Raw genomic sequence first — 19,443 nt, 5'->3', positions numbered from 1 at the left:
CCTGTATATGCAAGGAAATGTGCTTGGTTATTAGATAAAAACTGATTATAACCTATTTCCAATAAAAATGTGTATTCAATACAGGGAATAATATAGTTTCTTTATGTAAGCAGTAAAGTCATAAGACACATCCATACGGCTGAGACAAAGGCTGGTGACAGTTATCTGATTCCTTCAAATACATGACTATTTAATTTAGTGGGGAGAGGGGTATTAGACGCGGAAATCCACCATGCAAGCTCCTTTTTTCCCCCTATTTTGCCCCCATATACATTAGATCTGTAATGGATTCTCCAGACTGAAGACCCCATGAACATTAGGCTACTATCGGCGGACTATGACCACTGACAAACGTGTATGGGAGCCTCTTGACTCTACCCAGATTATGTTAGGGAGATAAGGATCGGGCACTTTGAATTTCAGTGAAGGATCCTGGAAGTTCTCCTCTCTCCCCATTGAAAACATCTGGGACTTGGATGAGATCCTACCTGGTGAATGAGCAGTCGATCAACAGCTATTAATGTTGTACAGGCACCTTAAAGTGTAAAGCCTACTAAACGATGCACAGTAGATCTCAACAGGGTCATTCTTTTGACTCACACGATATACGCGCTTCCAGAAATGTTTGACAGCAAGTTATTCCCCTGCTGAAATAAGCAAGCTCTTGGACAGTCTGAACTTACATGTTTTTGGGGAGCTGTAAAAGACAGGTGTCGAAGATTTTTATACTGATGGCCTATCCTAAGTTTGCCAGGCGAGTATTTTAAAAAAAGGGGAAAAATTGATTAAAATATATAAAAGAAATATTACTCACCTCGCCAATGGCCCACTGTCATTCCGATCCTTACCAGGTTCCCTCTGGTCTTTGCTTCCTGTTCCCATCTCAACACACAGGAAATGACAGGGAATGGCAATTTATCATCGAACCATCCTCTTCTGGTATGTTTAACCCTTTTCTGACCACCCGCAAACTATAAACGTCCGGGTGGTTGTCCTTCATCTGTGCACGGATGTTTTAAAATATCCTTGCGGGGAGCCGACTGTCGGTCGTGAACGCCGTGTATAGACATCAGGAAGCAGCGGTGCCACTTCCTGCTCTGGTCCCAGTGGTCATATGATCGATGGGGCTCTGTATGAGCTGCTGGGTTTTAGGAGACCCCAATCATCTCTGTAGTGAGATTGTACAGCCCTGTACAACCACTGGGGGCTGTATTCCCACTTTAACCACTACAGGACCGCCGTACGCAGGATTGCGTCTTTGCGGCGGCCCTGTTATTCCGAGTGGACGCGCCGGGACGCCATCTCGCGAGACGCGAGATTTCCTGTGAACGCGCCCACACAGGCGCGCGCGTTCACAGGAACCGGAGGTAAACTAGCTGATCTACAGCCTGCCAGCGGCGATCGTTAGCTGGCAGGCTGTAGATGCGATTTTTTTTAACCCCTAAAAGGTATATTCGACGCTGTTTTAATAACAGCGTCTAATATACCTGCTACCTGGTCCTCTGGTGGTCCCTTTTGCTTGGATCGACCACCAGAGGACACAGGCAGCTCAGTAATAAGTAGCACCAAACACCACTACACTACACCCCCCGTCACTTATTAACCCCTGATCACCCCATATTAGACTCCCTGATCACCCCCCTGTCATTGATCACCCCCCTGTCATTGATCACCCCCCTGTCATTGATCACCCCCCTGTAAGGCTCCATTCAGACATCCGTATGTGTTTTGTGGATCCGATCCATGGATCCGCAAAACACATACGGACCTCTGAATGGAGCAAGCCTTACAGGGGGGTGATCAATGACAGGGGGGTGAAAAATCTCTATAATGACAACTTTGTATAAAAAAAATGGGAAAAGTTGACTTTTAGAGAGATATTTCTCTCACCCAGCATGGGTATATGTAAAATGACACCCCAAAACACATTGCCCAACTTCTCCTGAGTACGGCGATACCAGATGTGTGACACTTTTTTGCAGCCTAGGTGGGCAAAGGGGCCCACATTCCAAAGAGCACCTTTCGGATTTCACCGGCCATTTTTTACAGATTTTGATTTCAAACTACTTCTCACGCATTAGGGCCCCTAAAATGCCAAGGCAGTATAACTACCCCACAAGTGACCTCATTTTGGAAAGAAGACACCCCAAGGTATTTCGTGATGGGCATAGTGAGTTCATGGAAGTTTTCATTTTTTGTCACAAGTTAGTGGAATATGAGACTTTGTAAGAAAAAAAAAATCATCATTTTCCGCTAACTTGTGACAAAAAATAAAATGTTCTATGAACTCACTATGCCCATCAGCGAATACCATAGGTTGTCTACTTTCCGAAATGGGGTCATTTGTGGGGTTTTTCTACTGTCTGGGCATTGTAGAACCTCAGGAAACATGACAGGTGCTCAGAAAGTCAGAGCTGCTTCAAAAAGCGGAAATTCACATTTTTGTACCATAGTTTGTAAACGCTATAACTTTTACCCAAACCATTTTTTTTTACCCAAACATTTTTTTTATCAAAGACATGTAGAACAATAATTTTAGAGAAAAATGTATATATAGATGTCGTTTAAAAAAAAAAAATTACAACTGAAAGTGAAAAATGTCAATTTTTGCAAAAATTTCGGTAAATTTCGATTTAAACAAAAAAAGTAAAAATGTCAGCAGCAATGAAATACAACCAAATGAAAGCTCTATTAGTGAGAAGAAAAGGAGGTAAAATTCATTTGGGTGGTAAGTTGCATGACCGAGCGATAAACTGTGAAAGTAGTGTAGTGCAGAATTGTAAAAAGTGGCCTGGTCATTAAGGGGGTTTGTTTAAGCTAGGGGGGCTGAGGTGGTTAATTGGAGCTAATATGACAAAAATGTTAAGTAAATTGCGGATCGGCAAAACACGGACACCTGCAATGTGCGATCTGCAATTTGCGGACCGCACATCACAGACACTATAATAGAAAATGCCTTTTCTGGTCCGCAATTGTGGACAAGAATAGGACATGTTCTATTTTTTTCAGAAACAAAATTGCGGATCCCGAAAAAACGGATCCCGAAAAAACAGATGCGGATCCCGAAAATGCGGATGCGGATCGAGGAAATGTGGATTTGCATCTGTTCCAGCCTCATTGAAAGTGAATGGGTCCGCAAATTGCTGAACGAATGCGGACCCAAATTACGGACGTGTGAATGGACCCTAAAATGTCCTCTTAAGGTCTTCTATGACGGGCACAAAATCTATATATATAAAGAAGGACGTATATATGTGTGTATGTATCTTTTGGCCCATCCTGCATGTTCCCCTGATCTAAATCCAATTGAGAACCTTTGGGGATGGGTGGCAAGGGAAGTTTACAAAAATGGACAACAGTTCCAAACAGTAGATGGCCTTTGTGCGGTCATCTTCACCACTTGGAGAAATGTTCTCACTCACCTCATGGAAACATTTGCATCAAGCATGCCGAAACGAATTTTGGAAGTGATAAACAATAATGGCGGAGCTACTCATTACTGAGTTCATGTCTGGAAGTTGGATTTCTGTTTTGGGGGGGTTTAGTTTTTTTTTTTTGGAGGTGTGGTCCTAAACTTTTGATCTGCTGAAATACAGCCTGTTTCAGTTTATTTGTTGTTTTCATTGAATTGAATGCCAAAAAATGTTTTGTCTCACTCCCATTTCTTCTTGTTGCATGTTGAAGCTCTACTTGGAACCTTGTTAAGATCCAGCCATGCTAAATATGATATTTTGCCATTTTTCAAGCGGTCTTAAACTTTTGATCAGGACTGTATATAAAACAAAAAAAAATTTCATCTACTTTGCTGCTACTGTAAATGCTGCAGATTTTTTGCACACAAGTCCATAGCAAAAAATGTTCAGCGCGTACGCCACCAGTGTTCACCAGTACAGCGTCTGCACGGTCTCATCTTTTATGTTACTACCAGTGTAATATGTTGGGAACACTTGTTCCCTTCCTAGTCCAGAATCCCCCGTAGCTTGCATGCAGCTCACAGACAATTATTGCTATAATTCAGCTTTTGCATTTGGATCAGACGCCAGTAACTAATAGTAAACCTGACACAAGGCTGTGCTGTATTTTGCAACTGACCTATTGCAAAAGAGACTTAAGTTTGGGAGCTTTCAACTGAAACTGATTACTAATTCTGAAAGAAAGGCAAAGATTTAAACAGGAGAATCAAGTCCGACCAGTTTTATTTTTATTTGAAGGGAAAAAAAACGTTACCAGTATAATTAATGTGTGTTTATTTGCTTGTTGCCAAATGCAACTGCCCAAACTGTGAGAGATGAAACTCCAAGTGGAAGCAGGAGCCACGCAAAGAGGAGCAGATGAAAGGGTGACGTATTTGTGACATAAAGGAAGATGGCAGATGATATAAAGGAAAGGTGAGGATGGCTGATCAAATATACAGGATTTTACAATTTGGTAGCCAAGACACACTGACAAATGTACACAGCGGTGTGTACATTACATGTTTGCAGTGACTCACTAGGTTTATTCTTCACGTCTCTGAGGAAGCCATCTTCCAAGATGCAGTCTCTGCACCCAATTATTACAATCCGGTAACAGTGGACTGGTGGAGCTGCGATCGTACAGATGATGAGGATAGTAGTAGAATTCTGGTGGGTGGTGATCTAGTGACAGAATGTTGTTGTCCTCATTACAATGTACACATCAGTATATGTCACTTACTGGACTTGTAGTCTGGAGAGTTGTCGGGATGTTTCCTTGGTGCTGACTTGGCTCTAGTTATATGTTCTGTAGGTGCTATGTTAAATTGGTGTTCAGCCGTCTTCTAATATTTAAAATTTATTCCTATTGTAGACCTTGTCCAGTTTACTATGCAGTATAATGTCTAGCTCAACATAGAAGCTTACTAGAGAAAAAGGGGAGCGTGCCTGCTGTTTGAGACCTCCCCCCAGAAGACAAGGCCACCCATTAATTCCATGAAGACCATAGACGCCCATCAGTTTCAACAGGTGCCCCGTATGGGCAGTTGTTTTACAAGGAGACTGAGCATCATAGTCACTGAAGTTTCATACCATTCAGATATGGACACAGCATTCATGCCTCACCTCATATTTGCTAGGAGTCGGGATATTATTAGATGATATCCAAACCCAACAGCCTTTTAAAGAGGACCTGTCACCTCTACTGACATGTCTGTTTTAGTAACCACTTGCATTCCCTATGTTATAGCATTCCTTTATTATTCCTTCCAGAAGTTGATGAATGAATTGCCAGCAGCTTGCAGTAAATGTACAGATGGGTGTTACCAGTTGGGGAGGGGGTGTCTGACACTGGCAGCACTGATTGGACAGTAGTACCGTTACTGCAGACTGCTGGCAATTTATTTGTAAGCTTCCAATGGGAATAATAAAGGAATGGCACAACATAGAGTAATAAGAGTAGATGCTCCAGAATGGTTATTACACGGGGAATGCAAGTAGTTACTAAAACGGATATGTCAGGAGAGGTGCCAGGACCTATTGGTAAATCACATTTTTATGTTTAACATGCTTTTATAGAATTGTTGGTGATGTTATTTTTAATTTTCCATGTCAATATCTATATTTAAACAAAAAAACATAAATTTTAATTCCTGCAATTTTCACACTGGGACCTAAGCCTAATAATAGACATCACTTCTTGGTCTGTACGGATCACTTTACTGCAGTTTTATCTCAAGTGTCCCTCTTTTGGAGAGACAGTCCCTCATTTGGACCCCAGTCCTTCTGGCCCTTTTTGCTTTTTAAATGTCCCTTTTACACCTAAGAAATACATTTGCATTAATAAACTTTTTAACCTGCTCCAGAAACTGTGTGGATGAGCCCTAACTGATAGAATAGAATAAAAATATTCTACTTTCACACTGGCGTTTTGGTTTCCGTTTGTGAGATCTTTTCAGGGCTCCCACAAGCGGTCCAAAATGGATCAGTTTTGCCCTTAATGCATTATGAATGGAAAAGGATCCGCTCAGAATGCATCAGTTTGCCTCCGTTCTGTCTCCATTCCGCTTTGGAGACGGACACCAAAACGCTGCGGATCTGATGAAACTGAGCCATACAGATCCGTCCTGGCACACAATGTAAGTCAATGGGGACGGATCCATTTTCTCTGGCACAATAGAAAACGGATCCGTCCTCCATTGGTTTTTCAATGGTGTTCAAGACGGATCCGTCTTGGCTATGTTAAGGATAATACAAACGGATCCATTCTGAACGGATGCAGACGGATGTATTATCTGAACGGATCTGTTCATGACAGATCCGCACAAAATGCGAGTGTGAAAGTAGCCTTATACAAAAAGGAGATGTGTCACTGTCTGGTTTTAACTGGCAGAAATAATTTTTGGTGACACATTTCTTTTAAAGGGAACCTGTCACCAGGATTTTGCGCATAGAGCTGGGGACATGGGCTGCTAGATGGCCACTAGCACATCTGCAGTACCCAGTCCCATAGCTCTGTGTGGTTTTATTGTGTTAAAAAACAGTTTTGATCCATATGCAAATGACCGGATATGAGTCCTGTAGCCAGAGATGAGTCAAGCGGAAAGGCGCCCAGCACCGCCCCGCGTCCTCCGAATCTCCTCCTTGCTGGCTGACGTCACAGAGCTGGAGCGCCGAAATCTCGCGATGCGCGAGCTAGCGCATGCACAGTGTCGGCATCATGTTCATTCCCTGTACTGGCATCAGCACGGGGAACGAACTACGCATGCGCTAGCTCGCGCATCGCGAGATTTCGGCGCTCCAGCTCTGTGACGTCAGCCAGCAAGGAGGAGATTCGGAGGATGTGGGGCGGTGCTGGGCTCCTTTCCGCTTGACTCATCTCCGGCTACAGGACTCATATCAGGTCATTTGCATATCAATCAAAACGTTTTTTTAACACAATAAAAGCACAGAGAGCTATGGGGACTGGGTATTGCGGATGTGCTAGTGGCCATCTAGCAACCCATGTCCCCAGCTCTATGCAAAAAATCCTGGTGACAGGTTCCCTTTAAGGTATTACAGTTCTATACATCTTCCCTGTGAGTTCTACAGTTCTAAAAACTTCCCTTGTTCTACTTGGTTTTGGAATGACTGGTATCCCTTAGGGCTCGTTCACATGAACGTTTTTTGCGTTCCGTATACGGGCCGTTTATTGCGTTCTGTATACGGTCCATATACGGATATCATTTCAATGGGTCCGCAAAATAAAAACGGAATGTACTCTGTGAGCATTCTGTTTCCCGATGTCCGCATTTCCGCTCCGCTACATTTTGAGTCTTGTCCTATTATTGTCCGCGAATCACGTTCCGTGGCTCCATTCAAGTCAATGGGACCGCAAAAAAAAACTGAACACATACGGAAATGCATCCGTATGTCTTTCGTATCCGTTCCGTTTTTGCGGAACCATCTATTGAAAATTTTATGCCCAGCCCAATTTTTTCTATGTAATACTGTATACTGTATATGCCATACGGAAAAACTGAACCGAAACGGAAACACAACGGAAACAAAAAACAGAACAACGGATCCCTGAAAAATGGACCGCAAAACACTGAAATAAGCCATACGGTCGTGTGAAAGAGGCCTTGGGCTACTTTCACATCTGCAGTTTTGTATTCCGATTTTGAGATCCGGCAGAGGATCTCATAACCAGCGCAAAACACCATACATTCTGTCTGGAGAAAAATCCATTCAGAATGCATCAATTCCAGCTTGTTCAGTTCTGTACACTGGACACAAACCAGATCCAACACCAAAAACAATGTAAGTCAATGGTGCAGGATCCGTTTTTTGTTTTTTTTTTGTTTTGAGATCCTTTGCCGGATCTCAAAACCGGAATACAAAACAGCAGATGTGAAAGTAGACTTACATGTCACCAGTTTTATATTTGATGGGATTTCCCTAGCTATAATCCAGCTAATCTCCTGTAGGATTACATGTTGCATCCAGTTTCCACAGAAAATTCTGACCTTTTGTCAGAAATGATAATTTCGGAAAACAAACTGTGTGCATCCTTGGGTCTTATCATTTCCTTGTTTGCTACCATGATGTTAGCAGCCAGGCCGCCGTGTGCTGAGATAGGAACTCTGATGTCACAGTGACATCAGATCTAACACCGTGTGTGTATGTAATAGCTGCAACAAACATATCGAGACCAGCGATACTAGAGAACTCACAATCAGTCATCATTACAGAACCCCCTCCCACCAAATTCTTCACCTATGACAATGAACTGCGAAGGGCTTGTAGTTGGCAGCTGATTGGATAATGTTAAAATAACTACCCATCTACATATTTATAGACAGTGATGAAGTCACAATTAGCTGTGTGCCTAGGGGCACATAAGAGAGGTGAAGCAACAGGTATGGGTTAGGTTCCGCCATGTCGTCATGCAGGCTACAAGCTGGCATACTGACTGCTGTAATTCCAGGAGGACAGGGAGACACTGTCACATTCAGATAAGAAGAAGCAGGAACACAGCCATCCAAGGTCTCATGCTGTATTTTTCACTGAAAAGCAAAGATGCACGTTTTTTTTCGGGTCTTCAATTTAGCATTGGAGAATTTTATAATTTAGTAATTAAAATCTCTGATAGGCTTTAGAAATTGCAGCTAATTGAATTTAATGGGAAGATGATTTTCAATTTTATTTGATTATAGGGACCCCTGGCATTGGCATTTATGGGAAAAAAAATGGAGAACGCACTGTGTGGGCTGGGATGGCAGAATTGAATTGGGGGTAATCTGATTTTCTCATCATGGCTTTCACTATAATTTTCCTATAATTTTCCATTAGATATCTAGTTTACAAATACTCACTAAGAAGCCTAGAGAAAGGAGGCTGCCAGCTAACAGGATTATAGAGACGGAGAGGCCAGTGTGCCAACAGCGCTTATGTAAACACACTGCCACGCCTTAGTACACAAAGACAGGCTAACATACATGCACAAACTGGTGCACACAGCGTATACACACCGATTATACACTACACCTATACAGTAGAAGCGGAGAACATAAACAGCCAGAAACTCCACCGCATTCCCATTCTTTCACTGTATTGAAGACTCCCTTAGGGCTCATGCACACAAACGTATTTTCAATCCATTTCATTTCCGTATGCGGAACCATTCACTTCAATGGGTCCGCAAAAAAAAAAAACGGAAGTTACTCTGTGTGCATTCCATTTCCGTATGTCCGTATTTCCGTTACACAAAAAAATAGAATATGTCCTATTATTGTCTGCATTACGGACAAGGATAGTACTGCTCTGTAAAGGGTCAGCTGTTCCGTTCCGCAAAATACGGAATGTACACGGATGTCATCTATATTTTTTGCAGGATCCATTTTTTGCGGACCGCAAAATACATATGGTCATGTGCATGAGCCCTTAATTCGCTCCTGTTGAAGTCTACTGACATATGTGATTTTTTTTCTGTTAAGTAAGGTAACTAGTTGACGCATGATCTGAATGAAGCACTAGAAATGAATGTAATTCAGAAAGTAAATCCAGGAGCTGTTTGATGTGAATGCAGAGATTGGCCTGGAGTTCGGTTCTAGATTGTTAGTGAGGTTGTAGATCTACATGTAAAATGTTAGGTCTCTGTCATCCTCAGTGAATGACGTCACAGGCTGCCCTCTCTTGCTCTACAGAGGAGACGAAAATGCCAGCATGGTCTGTGGAGAACGTCTTCTGCCCTCTCGCAGACCACAGCTGAAGCCTGTGCTGTCCCTAACCCATGGTCAGTAGAGCTGTCATAACCCACATGGGAATTTGTATAGGAATTACTCCCACCCCTTGACAAGGCCTTCTGATGTCGTGGTCAGCAGAACCCCCATCCATGGCCTACAAGAGAACAGTGGAGTACCGAATATGTGGAATGTTCTGTTCAGATCAGTGAAATTTTGGAGGCCAGTGGAGCTCCATAATTCTAATTTTCACTAAGGCCCCTTTCACACGGGCAAGTTTTCCACGCGGGGGCAATGCGTGAGTTGAACGCATTGCACCCGCACTGAATCCTGACCCATTAATTTCTATGGGGCTGTGCACATGAGCTGTGATTTTCACGCATCACTTTTGCGTTGCGTTAAAATCGCAGCATGCTCTATATTCTGCGTTTTTCACGCAGTGAATGGGGCCGCGTTAAAATAGCAAGCATCCGCAAGCAAGTGCGGATGCGGTGCGATTTTCACACATGGTTGCTAGGTGACGATCGGGCTGGGGACCCGATCTGTATTATTTTCCCTTATAACATGGTTATAAGGGAAAATAATAGCATTCTGAATATAGAATGCAAAGTAAAATAGTGATGGAGGGGTTAAAAATAAAATAAAAATTAACTCACCGAGTCCACTTGATCGCGTAGTTGCGGAGTCTTCTTCTGTAATGTTGAGCTGCCAGCCAAGGACCTGTGGTGACGTCACATCACATGATCCAATCACATGGTCCCTCACCATGGTGATGAACCATGTGATTGGACCATGTGATGAGCACAGTGATGTCATCAGAGGTCCTATTCCTGTGCACAGCAAAGAAGAAGACAGAAGAGATGCCGGCTGCGCGATCAAGTGGATTAAGGTGAGTTAAATATTTTTTTTATTTTTTTTTTAACCCCTCCAGCCCTATTGTACTATCCATTCTGTATGCTACTATTTTCCCTTATAACCATGTTCTAAGGGAAAATAATGCAATCTACAGAACACCGATCCCAAGCCCGAACTTCTGTGAAGAAGTTCGGGTTTGGGTACCAAACATGCAGATTTTTCTCACGCGTGTGCAAAGCGCATTACAATGTTTTGCACTTGCGCGGAAAAATCCTGCATGTTTCCGCAATGCACCCGCACCTTTTCCTGCAACGCCCGTGTGAAAGAGGCCTAAGGGTTCTTTCACACAAGCGAGTTTTCCACCCAGATACGTGTAGTTCATGCATAGCCTCCGGACTAAATCCTGACCCATCCACTTCAATGGGTATGTGTACATCATTTATGACTGATCATCTTTGCATTCAGGAAAAATCGCATCATATTTTATAATTGTGGGTTTTTCACGCAGCTCTGGCCCTATTGAAGTGAATGGGGCTTGAGTGAAAAACAAAAGACATCCGGATGTAATGCGTTTTTCACTGATGGTTGCTGGAGATGTAGATTGGTATTCTTCAGTCCTTCTTCATGCACAAGAAAAATGCATGTAATCCGGACCAATCCAGCCAGAAAAAAGCGCACACTGAAAACCATCTTTTTTTTTTCCTGAACAGATCCTGACACAATTCGTATCGCTCGTATGTAAGACGGCTTAGAGTTCCAGTTTAAACTGTACAGTATCCCTGAAAAAATAATCTAAAACAAACTTGGAATCTAGAATCGCTAGACGCAAATGTTTACGGTTGAAACATGTCAGTGTGGATGTCTACAGTACATCACGTGGGTTCTTATCATTAGGGCATTGTAGATCGTTATAACAGTCAGGTGAACGGTGTTACTGGAGGGTGCACAGATATCAATGGCGGGACCTTACATAGCAGAACTTACTTACAAACTTGTGATGTTTTTATTAAGTGGATGACTTATTTATTTATTTTTATTAAATCCCTTATGCCTCTTTTGTCAAAAAGTGGAAGATAGATAGGGTGCACATTCTGAACACCATATTTCTCATTGTATTTACACCATACAACTGACATTTTCCCCATATCGATCTAAGTCTCTTGATTCCCTTCATATAGTACATGATAAAACTATCTGCCTGCAGCGGCCACTAGGGGGAACTCAGTGCATAGGAATTTATGCAGTTGCTACTGAACTCAATGGCAGCTGTAAACATCTCTTTGCAGTGATTTCCCCTTTGTGGAGGCTGCAGGAAAAAGCTGTGGACTTATGTCAGGAAGCAGGAGGAGCTAAGTGCCGGCCCCGCCCCCTTCTCACTCCAGGCTCCTGCAACGGCGCTCAAGTCTGGGGATACTGCAGGGAGGGAATTTAAAGGCCCTGCTTTTATTCTGGAAATAAATAAAAATAAAATATAGAGGGAATGTGGCTTTTTAGATGTAAAATCTCAAGTCCCTGCATCTGAGAACAGTCCACAGCTTTCATAAACAATGGCGGTAGACCACTGGTCGCACCTTAATCATTCACAGTTGTATCTGAATAGCAGTTCTGTAGATGTGCTTGCTGATATTTTTCCTGTACACATGCAAGGGAAGGAACAGTGGGTCTGCACTTGTTGTTGCTTATTATCTAGCACATCAGTCCATTTAAAGGGGAGGTTTACCTTGGCTTAAGCTTTGCCATGTCCACTACAGTATATGCAAAATAGTTTCTACACTACATGTTTACGCCAATAAGAAATGTGTAGGAGTACACCAAGGGCTTGTTCACACGACCGTTTGAAGCCCGTGCTGTGGACCGCAAATTGCCCAGCCGCATGGGTATCGTGGACCCATTCACTTGAATGGGTCTGCGATCCGTCTGTTCCGCAAAAAGAGAGAGCATGCTCTATCCTTTTGTGGTGCGGAGGCACGGAACCCCAGGAAGCACTCCGTAGTGTTCCGTTCTGTTCTTCCGTTCCGCACCGTTTTGCATCTCCAGATTTGCGGACCCATTGAAGTGAATTGGTCCGCATCCGTGATGCGTAATGCACGCGGAACGGTGCCCGTGTATTGCGGATCCGCAAATGCGGGCCGCAATACGGCAACGGGCAGCACACGTTCATGTGAATGAGCCCTAACTTTTACATTTATGTTTACCTGACATGCCCCCTTTTCAGAAAGTGGTGAGGGTGGTACAGAAACGCCAGGTGTGACAAAATTTGGCACAAGTGGCTTTTAAAAAGTTGCAAACACAAGGTTTGTGACATGAGATGATGACTTGCAGAAATCCTTAGAAGAGTTTTGACTTTGGACAATGCTTTAAAAGGCGTTGTCCCATTATGACAACTTATCCCCTATCCATAAGATAAGGGATTAGCGGAGGTATGAGTGCTGGGGCCCACACCAATCACGAGAAGGGGATACACACATTCATGGGACTGCCGGAGATAGGCAGCCCCATAGAGCTGAACAGAGCAGCAACGTGCATGTGTGAACCCCACTCCATTTAAACAGAGGAAGATGGGCCCCAGTTCTCACAATCGGCAGGGTCCCAGCAGTCAGATCCTCGCTTATCAGACACTTATGCCCTATCCTAGGGATAGGGGATATGTAGTGGCAATGGGATAACACCTTTAATTTTGGCTAGTGCCCTGAAAATATGCTGATGGCTATCCTGCTGCTGTAGTGTATGGGAGAACCTAGCAGTGTTCATCTCCTCAGCGAGCCACCCCAGGGGAAAGAGAGCATGGGGCTGTACCCACCGACATAAGTGGCTGTCCATGTAATGCCTGGCATGCCGTGTTCTTAGAGACTCTTTGTAGCTGAAGTCCACTCTGGTTAGTAGATGGAGCTCCACAATGAGCCCTCATAAGATATCTGAAAACGTTTTATATACCAGGCAACTTCCCACCAAATATTTCTGTCAAAGCCGTAGGATAGCTCATAAATATAGGGAACCTATAGCGAGAATGGGCTTACCAGCGTTCCTTTCCTTCTATGTGTAGCTGCCACTAGAGACCTTGTATTGCAGGTACTGTAAGTGGGGGTTGAACACCTGCAACGCAAGTACATTTATACTGGAGGTCTTCTCCACGGCCTGTGCATGAGATGTCCTCTACACTTAGCTTGTACTACGGATGCTGTGGATTAGATACATAAAAATCCTCAGTGGCAATTCTGCAGTGAATACGACACATGTGGACAAACCCTATATGAATCTTTCAGTTAGGCCTCATGCACACGACCATAGTTTGGGTCCGCATCCGATCCACCCATTCATTTCTTTGTGTCCGCAGAAGTGCGTGTCATCCCCATCCGTGTGGCTGTTCCGTGAAATCCAGAACATGTCCTATTCTTGTCCATTTGGCAGACAAGAATAGCCAGTTCTAGTTTAAAAACGTGGGATGCACACGGCCAGTATCCATATTTTGTGGATCCGTGGTTTGCAGACCGCAAAAACGGATATGGCCATGCGCATGAGGCCTTCTACAAAGTAAAGAGGTACAAGCACACACATATACAGGACTCTGAGGCATTGCAAGCTGAGGGAACCTGACAGAGTTGTGAATCTTCCAGGTGGGTCCACTTCCAGGTCACCTGCGGCACTGGTTAAGTAGTCATTTGCCTGCCACCAATTATCCATAGACGCCAGTGACTGATAAATAATAATCAGCCTCTTCTGTCATAATACAGGATGTTGTGGTCGTAGTTATAACCCTGTGTGAAAACGGAAATAAAGAAGGTAACGTTACACTAGTGCAAGACCTCAACAATGTCTACACATGTTGCTGAGTCCTGGGGGGTATATTCCCCCAGACACAAGGGGTTGGCATTTGAAGGATATTTTCCCCCTATATGTCTGCGGACAGCAAAGATTAAACACAGTTTATCCCCATGTATTTATTTGACAAAGCGCTCGGGGGATAGATTATTATAATGTAATCTCTTACTTAGTGAGATTTTTCTCCACAGTTTGCGGGAAAGTATCTGCACCTGGATTTTATGCGTATTACAGACATTTGGAATTTATTAATGTCTCAGTAGAGCCGTAGACGTATAAACGACTCAGTTTTGCCGTCTTTTTTTTTTAATTGTTGCTTTTTATCAAGCCTGGTTTACATTATCTGAAAGACATTTGTACAATTTCCTAATGATTGCAGGCTTTCTGTGTTCTCCATGCTCTAGCTCAGCCTGGCCTTGTGTGCGGGTCAGTCAGGGGCTCCTGTGGTGCGGTGGGAGACACTGGGACACTGGCAGTGAGTGTGTCCTGTGTGTTTGGGGAATGTCTTGTGCCGCCTCCGCTGTCAGGGACTCCATGCTCTGGGAACAAGCCTGTGTAGCAGGAAGGACAGCCCCTGAGAGAGCGACACACTGATAGGGCGGCCTGAGCCTCTGTGACTGGGCTTCTATGTCAGTGTGTGTGTGTTTTTTTTTTTTTTCTCTTGCAAACTCCATGCTGGGAGCTCATTCACTTCATATCTACCTCTGAGGCAGCGCTGTTCAGAGAGAAGCCTATGCACACACACACACAGGGAGAGGGGCAGGGACGCTCTCTGATCTTTCACCTGCCCTCTAACCAGTTGGTAAGGCCAGGAGGAGGCGTTGCCATTTCTGCTGTGCCAATCCTAGCTTGCCCGCCTGCTCCACTGACAGAGCTCCCACAGACACACACAGTGACATCAGTCAAACAACTTGTGATCCGGGAAGCAAATCAGCCTCAATTAGATACTAATTAAGTATTATGAAAGTTGATTATTTAAGTGAATTCAGCTTTGGATTCTCTGACTATGGTGAGTACCTGGCGCTTGCCTGTCTCTTTTCCTCCTTCTGTGTAGTAGAAGTTTTAATAAAGCAGCTTTTTTGTATGGTGCTTCTTCCTGACTCATTAGTGTGGTGTTTCACTTTGACTACAGCTATTGTTTCTGTTTAGCTTTTTTTATATAGTCCAGCTTTGGCGTTGTCCTTGACTCTAATATATGGGCGCTCAGAAAGTTTTCTGCCTGTCACAGAGGGCAGAGCATTGTGCAGAGTTACATGGGGATAGGATGTTGGCATGGGGAGGGCTGGACAAGTGGCTTTGGGTTCCTCTGCTGGTACTATGGTGGTTGAGGAGAGGTGATCTCAGGCTGCGATCAGTGTCTTGTTCTGTTTGTGTGGACCGGTGCCCATTGTGCTGCTAATATCTAGTGTCGTGTGGCTTCTGTCACTATAGCCTGCTGTGCTGTGGGACTTGCTGCAGTACGGAGAGACGGTGGAGATCCTTGATTCATGTTTTTTTTTGTTTTTTTTGTCCCAGGTTCCGGTACTTCTGGTTTCATTTGTAAGAGTTTGTGTAACCGGAAAGGAATGTCATTAATTTGGGACAAGGCAGTGGCTGCTGCGAGGAGTGATCATTATTGTAATGTAATCTTTTTGGGAGGAACCCTGTTCCCTGCTCCTGAGTACAGGGAGCTCAGGTGGAGGGAGCAGGAGACAGGGCACTGAGTCAGGCGGTGGCAGTTGAACCTTGCAGGCATTGTCTGCGGAGACGTTACAGCCGCACATGTGCTGAGGGGTTTCCGTGGTGACTGATCACACCCAGGAGATCACTGTTTCAGCATTAAAACAAAAAAAAAGGAATGGTGTCTCCTGCTCCGAGCATCACCCCCTATACCCAGCCGTCTGCACTGCTCACTTTAGCTCTACTTTTCTCCGTGATGAAGAGCTCGCTTGAAGTCCAGTATTGGTAATGAATGTAAAATTTCACATTTCGCTATGTCTAAACTTTTATGTGGCAGCCATTACTTATTAATGTGACAGTGTGCACAGTGCTGGCTAAATGGCTTAAGTGCCCGTGAGTGATGGATATGTTCAGTGTCAAAGACCCAGACCCTGAGCGAGTGTCATCTGTGCAACACGTGTCTCCCGCAGTTGTTGGACTACAACTCTCATTCTACATGCCATTTGCAGATTAATTGCAGCGTAGATGTAGTCGCAGAGCTGGACCGCAGTGTGACAAACTTCTCATTAACGCATATCCACGCCGTAGTGTCAGCAGCACCGTGACATTTTGTAAGATTTTTATTTTTCTTAAAACCTGTTCCAATTAATGTTCCTGGCGATGAGCTTTCTGATAATATAGATCGATCTATCGGCACCAAATTTTGAAAAGGTATTAATTTTCCCCGTTGAATTCTGCATTTGTGAGATAATGATGTTATTTTAAGGATGAGGTGCTAGATGTGTGACGAGGATGAAGGTTGTGGCGTTCTGGGCCTTGGTCCACACATGTCCCTTATCAGCTCATTTTCCTGCAGTTCACAAAACACGTTCAGTGCGTCGCTGTCAGCAGTAAAAGATGCCACTGTCGTCCCTAACTCACCAGGCCCCAAGATGACAGCAAATTTACATTTTTTAATTAAACGAGTGCGGAGATATTTTTTTCCTTGTGCTTTACGAGAGGGCTGGGTTATGCAAATTAAATGGTTGTGTACCAAAGATTAGAAGAGTTGGAAAATAAATTTTGTGAACACTGTCATGAGAAGGAGGGGGGGGGGGGGAAGTGTCTGCTTTGCATTAGCCTCTTTTAGTCTGATTTCCCCGGGGGCTGGGAGGAGCTTGGAAAAGAGATTTACATTATGGTGTCAATAGTCACGTGCTGGTTTGTGACATCATACATGTGCTGACAACATGGCGAGTGTGTATACGTTTAATATGCGGACTAAGAATAGCCGGCATAATAAGATTATCTTAAATCTGTGGATTTGCAATGATACCTTCCCAGATTTTCACTTCAGCAGAATTTCAGGAGTTCAAGACTGTGGTTATTACTGGATGCACATAAACAGTGGACACAACTCTGGCAAATTTGCTGGTAAGGGCTCTTGCACCCGACCATTCACTTCAACGGGGCCGCGAAAGATGCAGAAAGCACCTGCAAGAAGATCGAACATGTCCAATTCTTGCCCGTTTTACCGACAAGGATAGGACTGTTCTATCGATGGCAGGACTTTCTGCTCCGGAAAATGCGGAACGCACACGTCCAGTATACATGTTTTGCGGATCTGTAATTTGTAGACCGCACAAATGGTCATGTGCATGAGCCCTTAAGATGAGGTTTTAGGCTGGGGTGATCCTGGCCATGACACTCGTTGCGCCACCATGGATTGCTGTGTAGCATAGCAGCCATAGAAAAGATTGGGGTTGCAATGTGACTGGGAAGCTACTGCGACCCCAGAATTGCAAAAAAATAAAATAAAAAAAAACAGGCAGAGTTGGATTATTTTGCTATCCTGGGGTCACAGTCATGGCAGTCTTCTCTGCCAACCCCATTCACTGCTACCCAGAGATCTCTGGTCACACAAGTGTCACAGTCATGGCTGCCATCAAAACATTGTGCAGTTATTGGCTACCGCGGGTGGGCGGTGTTTGCTGAAAGTGGCAGCTGGAACATATAAACGCAACCTAAGCACCGCTATACACTCTTTCATGTATGTGCTAGATACTAGATGGTCAATATGCTGTACCACTGCTTCAGGGTTCAGTGATCCTACCCCCACCATAGTGTTTGTGTGCTGCTGGATACATCTCAGGCGGCAAGGTGGCTTGTGATGGAAAACCAGATTATTATACGTCCAAACAAATGTCAGCTCCAGTTCCTCCTCCTGTTTACAGGCTGTCAGGCCCTGAGGCTGGAATTAACGGCATACAAGGCTCTAATACAGGTGAGAGCAGGGGAAGTAGCTTCAGGTCGTTGTGAGACATTTGAAACCGTAGGTACAAGCTTTGTGTACACATTACTAAGGCTACTTTCACACTTGCGGCAGAGAATCCATCAAAATGTATGCCAACTGATGGCATTTGTCAGAGGGATCAGGATCCTGATCCGTATGACAAATGCATTGAAATTCCGGATCCGTCTCTCCGGTGTCATCTGGAAAAACGGATCTGGCATTTATTTATTTACTTTTTTTGCGGTCTGAGCATGCGCAGACCGCAATGCCAGATCCATTTTGCTGGAACACTGATCATCTGTCAGGTCAAAGGGATGGTGTATATATGTGTCTGCATTACTGCACGGTTCATTGGGCTGGAATATAGGTTATCAGTATAAAAAAAAGTTTGAAAAAAAAGTTCGTGTTGTGGAATTATTTATTCTATTAACAGTCATAAAAATATTTGAAATTGAAAATAAAAACATAAAATACAAAAAGAGAAAAAAAAGTGATAATTCAGGCTCTCAAAAACATTTGACTTTAGAAGCCAGAAACCCAGTGTGACTACGGTGTGTACTTCTGCTGACTTGTAAATTGTGGATTGCCTTTTTCACACATATTTATCATTGGTGCAGAGAAGTCCAGTTCTCATAAAACATTTTCATGTTTATCATAATCTGTTTTTCCCACTGCCAGAAGCTCTTCATTTGAAAGCTTTTAGGAAGTAGAAAATGAAAACTTGACAAGGAAAGTAATTGCAAAAGTCTTGGCTTGAATTGCCTTACTCTCCATAACAAGGAATGTGGCGCCCCCTATGACTCTCCTGTATCCAGACTAAAGTTTACAGAGAAAAGACTGTATTGAGTAAAGCTCAGTACAAACAACAACAAAAGAAAGGGGCAGGTTTACCAAGCCCTGCACTCCAGAATTCTGGCTTCAAAAAGTCGCAAAATAGGACTTTGCAAAGTGTTGATCCGATTTGCTGAAAAATATTAAAACATTTTGCATTTTTACACTACGCACTCCAGTATTGAAAAGTGAGTGAGGAAATGGGTGTGGATACCTGTCAAGCTAATTTAAAGGGGCAGCACAACTTCTTAATGGACTTTAAATAACCCCCCTCCTCCCAGCATGCTTACCTGTTCCGTTGCTCGGTTCCAGCCTCTTGGGTACACCGCTG

The 19,443-nt window shown here is 43.8% G+C and overlaps 1 protein-coding gene across 10 annotated transcripts in view; it reads left to right on the top strand.

Moving 5' to 3' along the window:
• Positions 1 to 19,443, top strand: part of CASZ1 (castor zinc finger 1) — a 237,335-nt gene that overhangs the window by 171,105 nt on the left and 46,787 nt on the right. For 6 of the 10 annotated variants that reach the window (XM_044282078.1, XM_044282070.1, XM_044282071.1 and 3 more), the window contains exon 1: positions 15,045 to 15,359. The exons of the other annotated variants lie outside the window; for them this stretch is intronic. In XM_044282078.1, coding sequence (XP_044138013.1) covers positions 15,311 to 15,359 — 49 coding nt within the window. In that variant the 5' untranslated portion in view covers positions 15,045 to 15,310. Of the gene's footprint in view, positions 1 to 15,044; positions 15,360 to 19,443 lie in introns of those variants that run through there. 10 annotated transcript variants of the gene reach the window in all.

Source organism: Bufo gargarizans, chromosome 2 (genome assembly GCF_014858855.1).
Source record: "Bufo gargarizans isolate SCDJY-AF-19 chromosome 2, ASM1485885v1, whole genome shotgun sequence".
NCBI classification, from domain to species: domain Eukaryota; kingdom Metazoa; phylum Chordata; class Amphibia; order Anura; family Bufonidae; genus Bufo; species Bufo gargarizans.
This window is presented reverse-complemented; position numbering and strand designations above follow the sequence as displayed.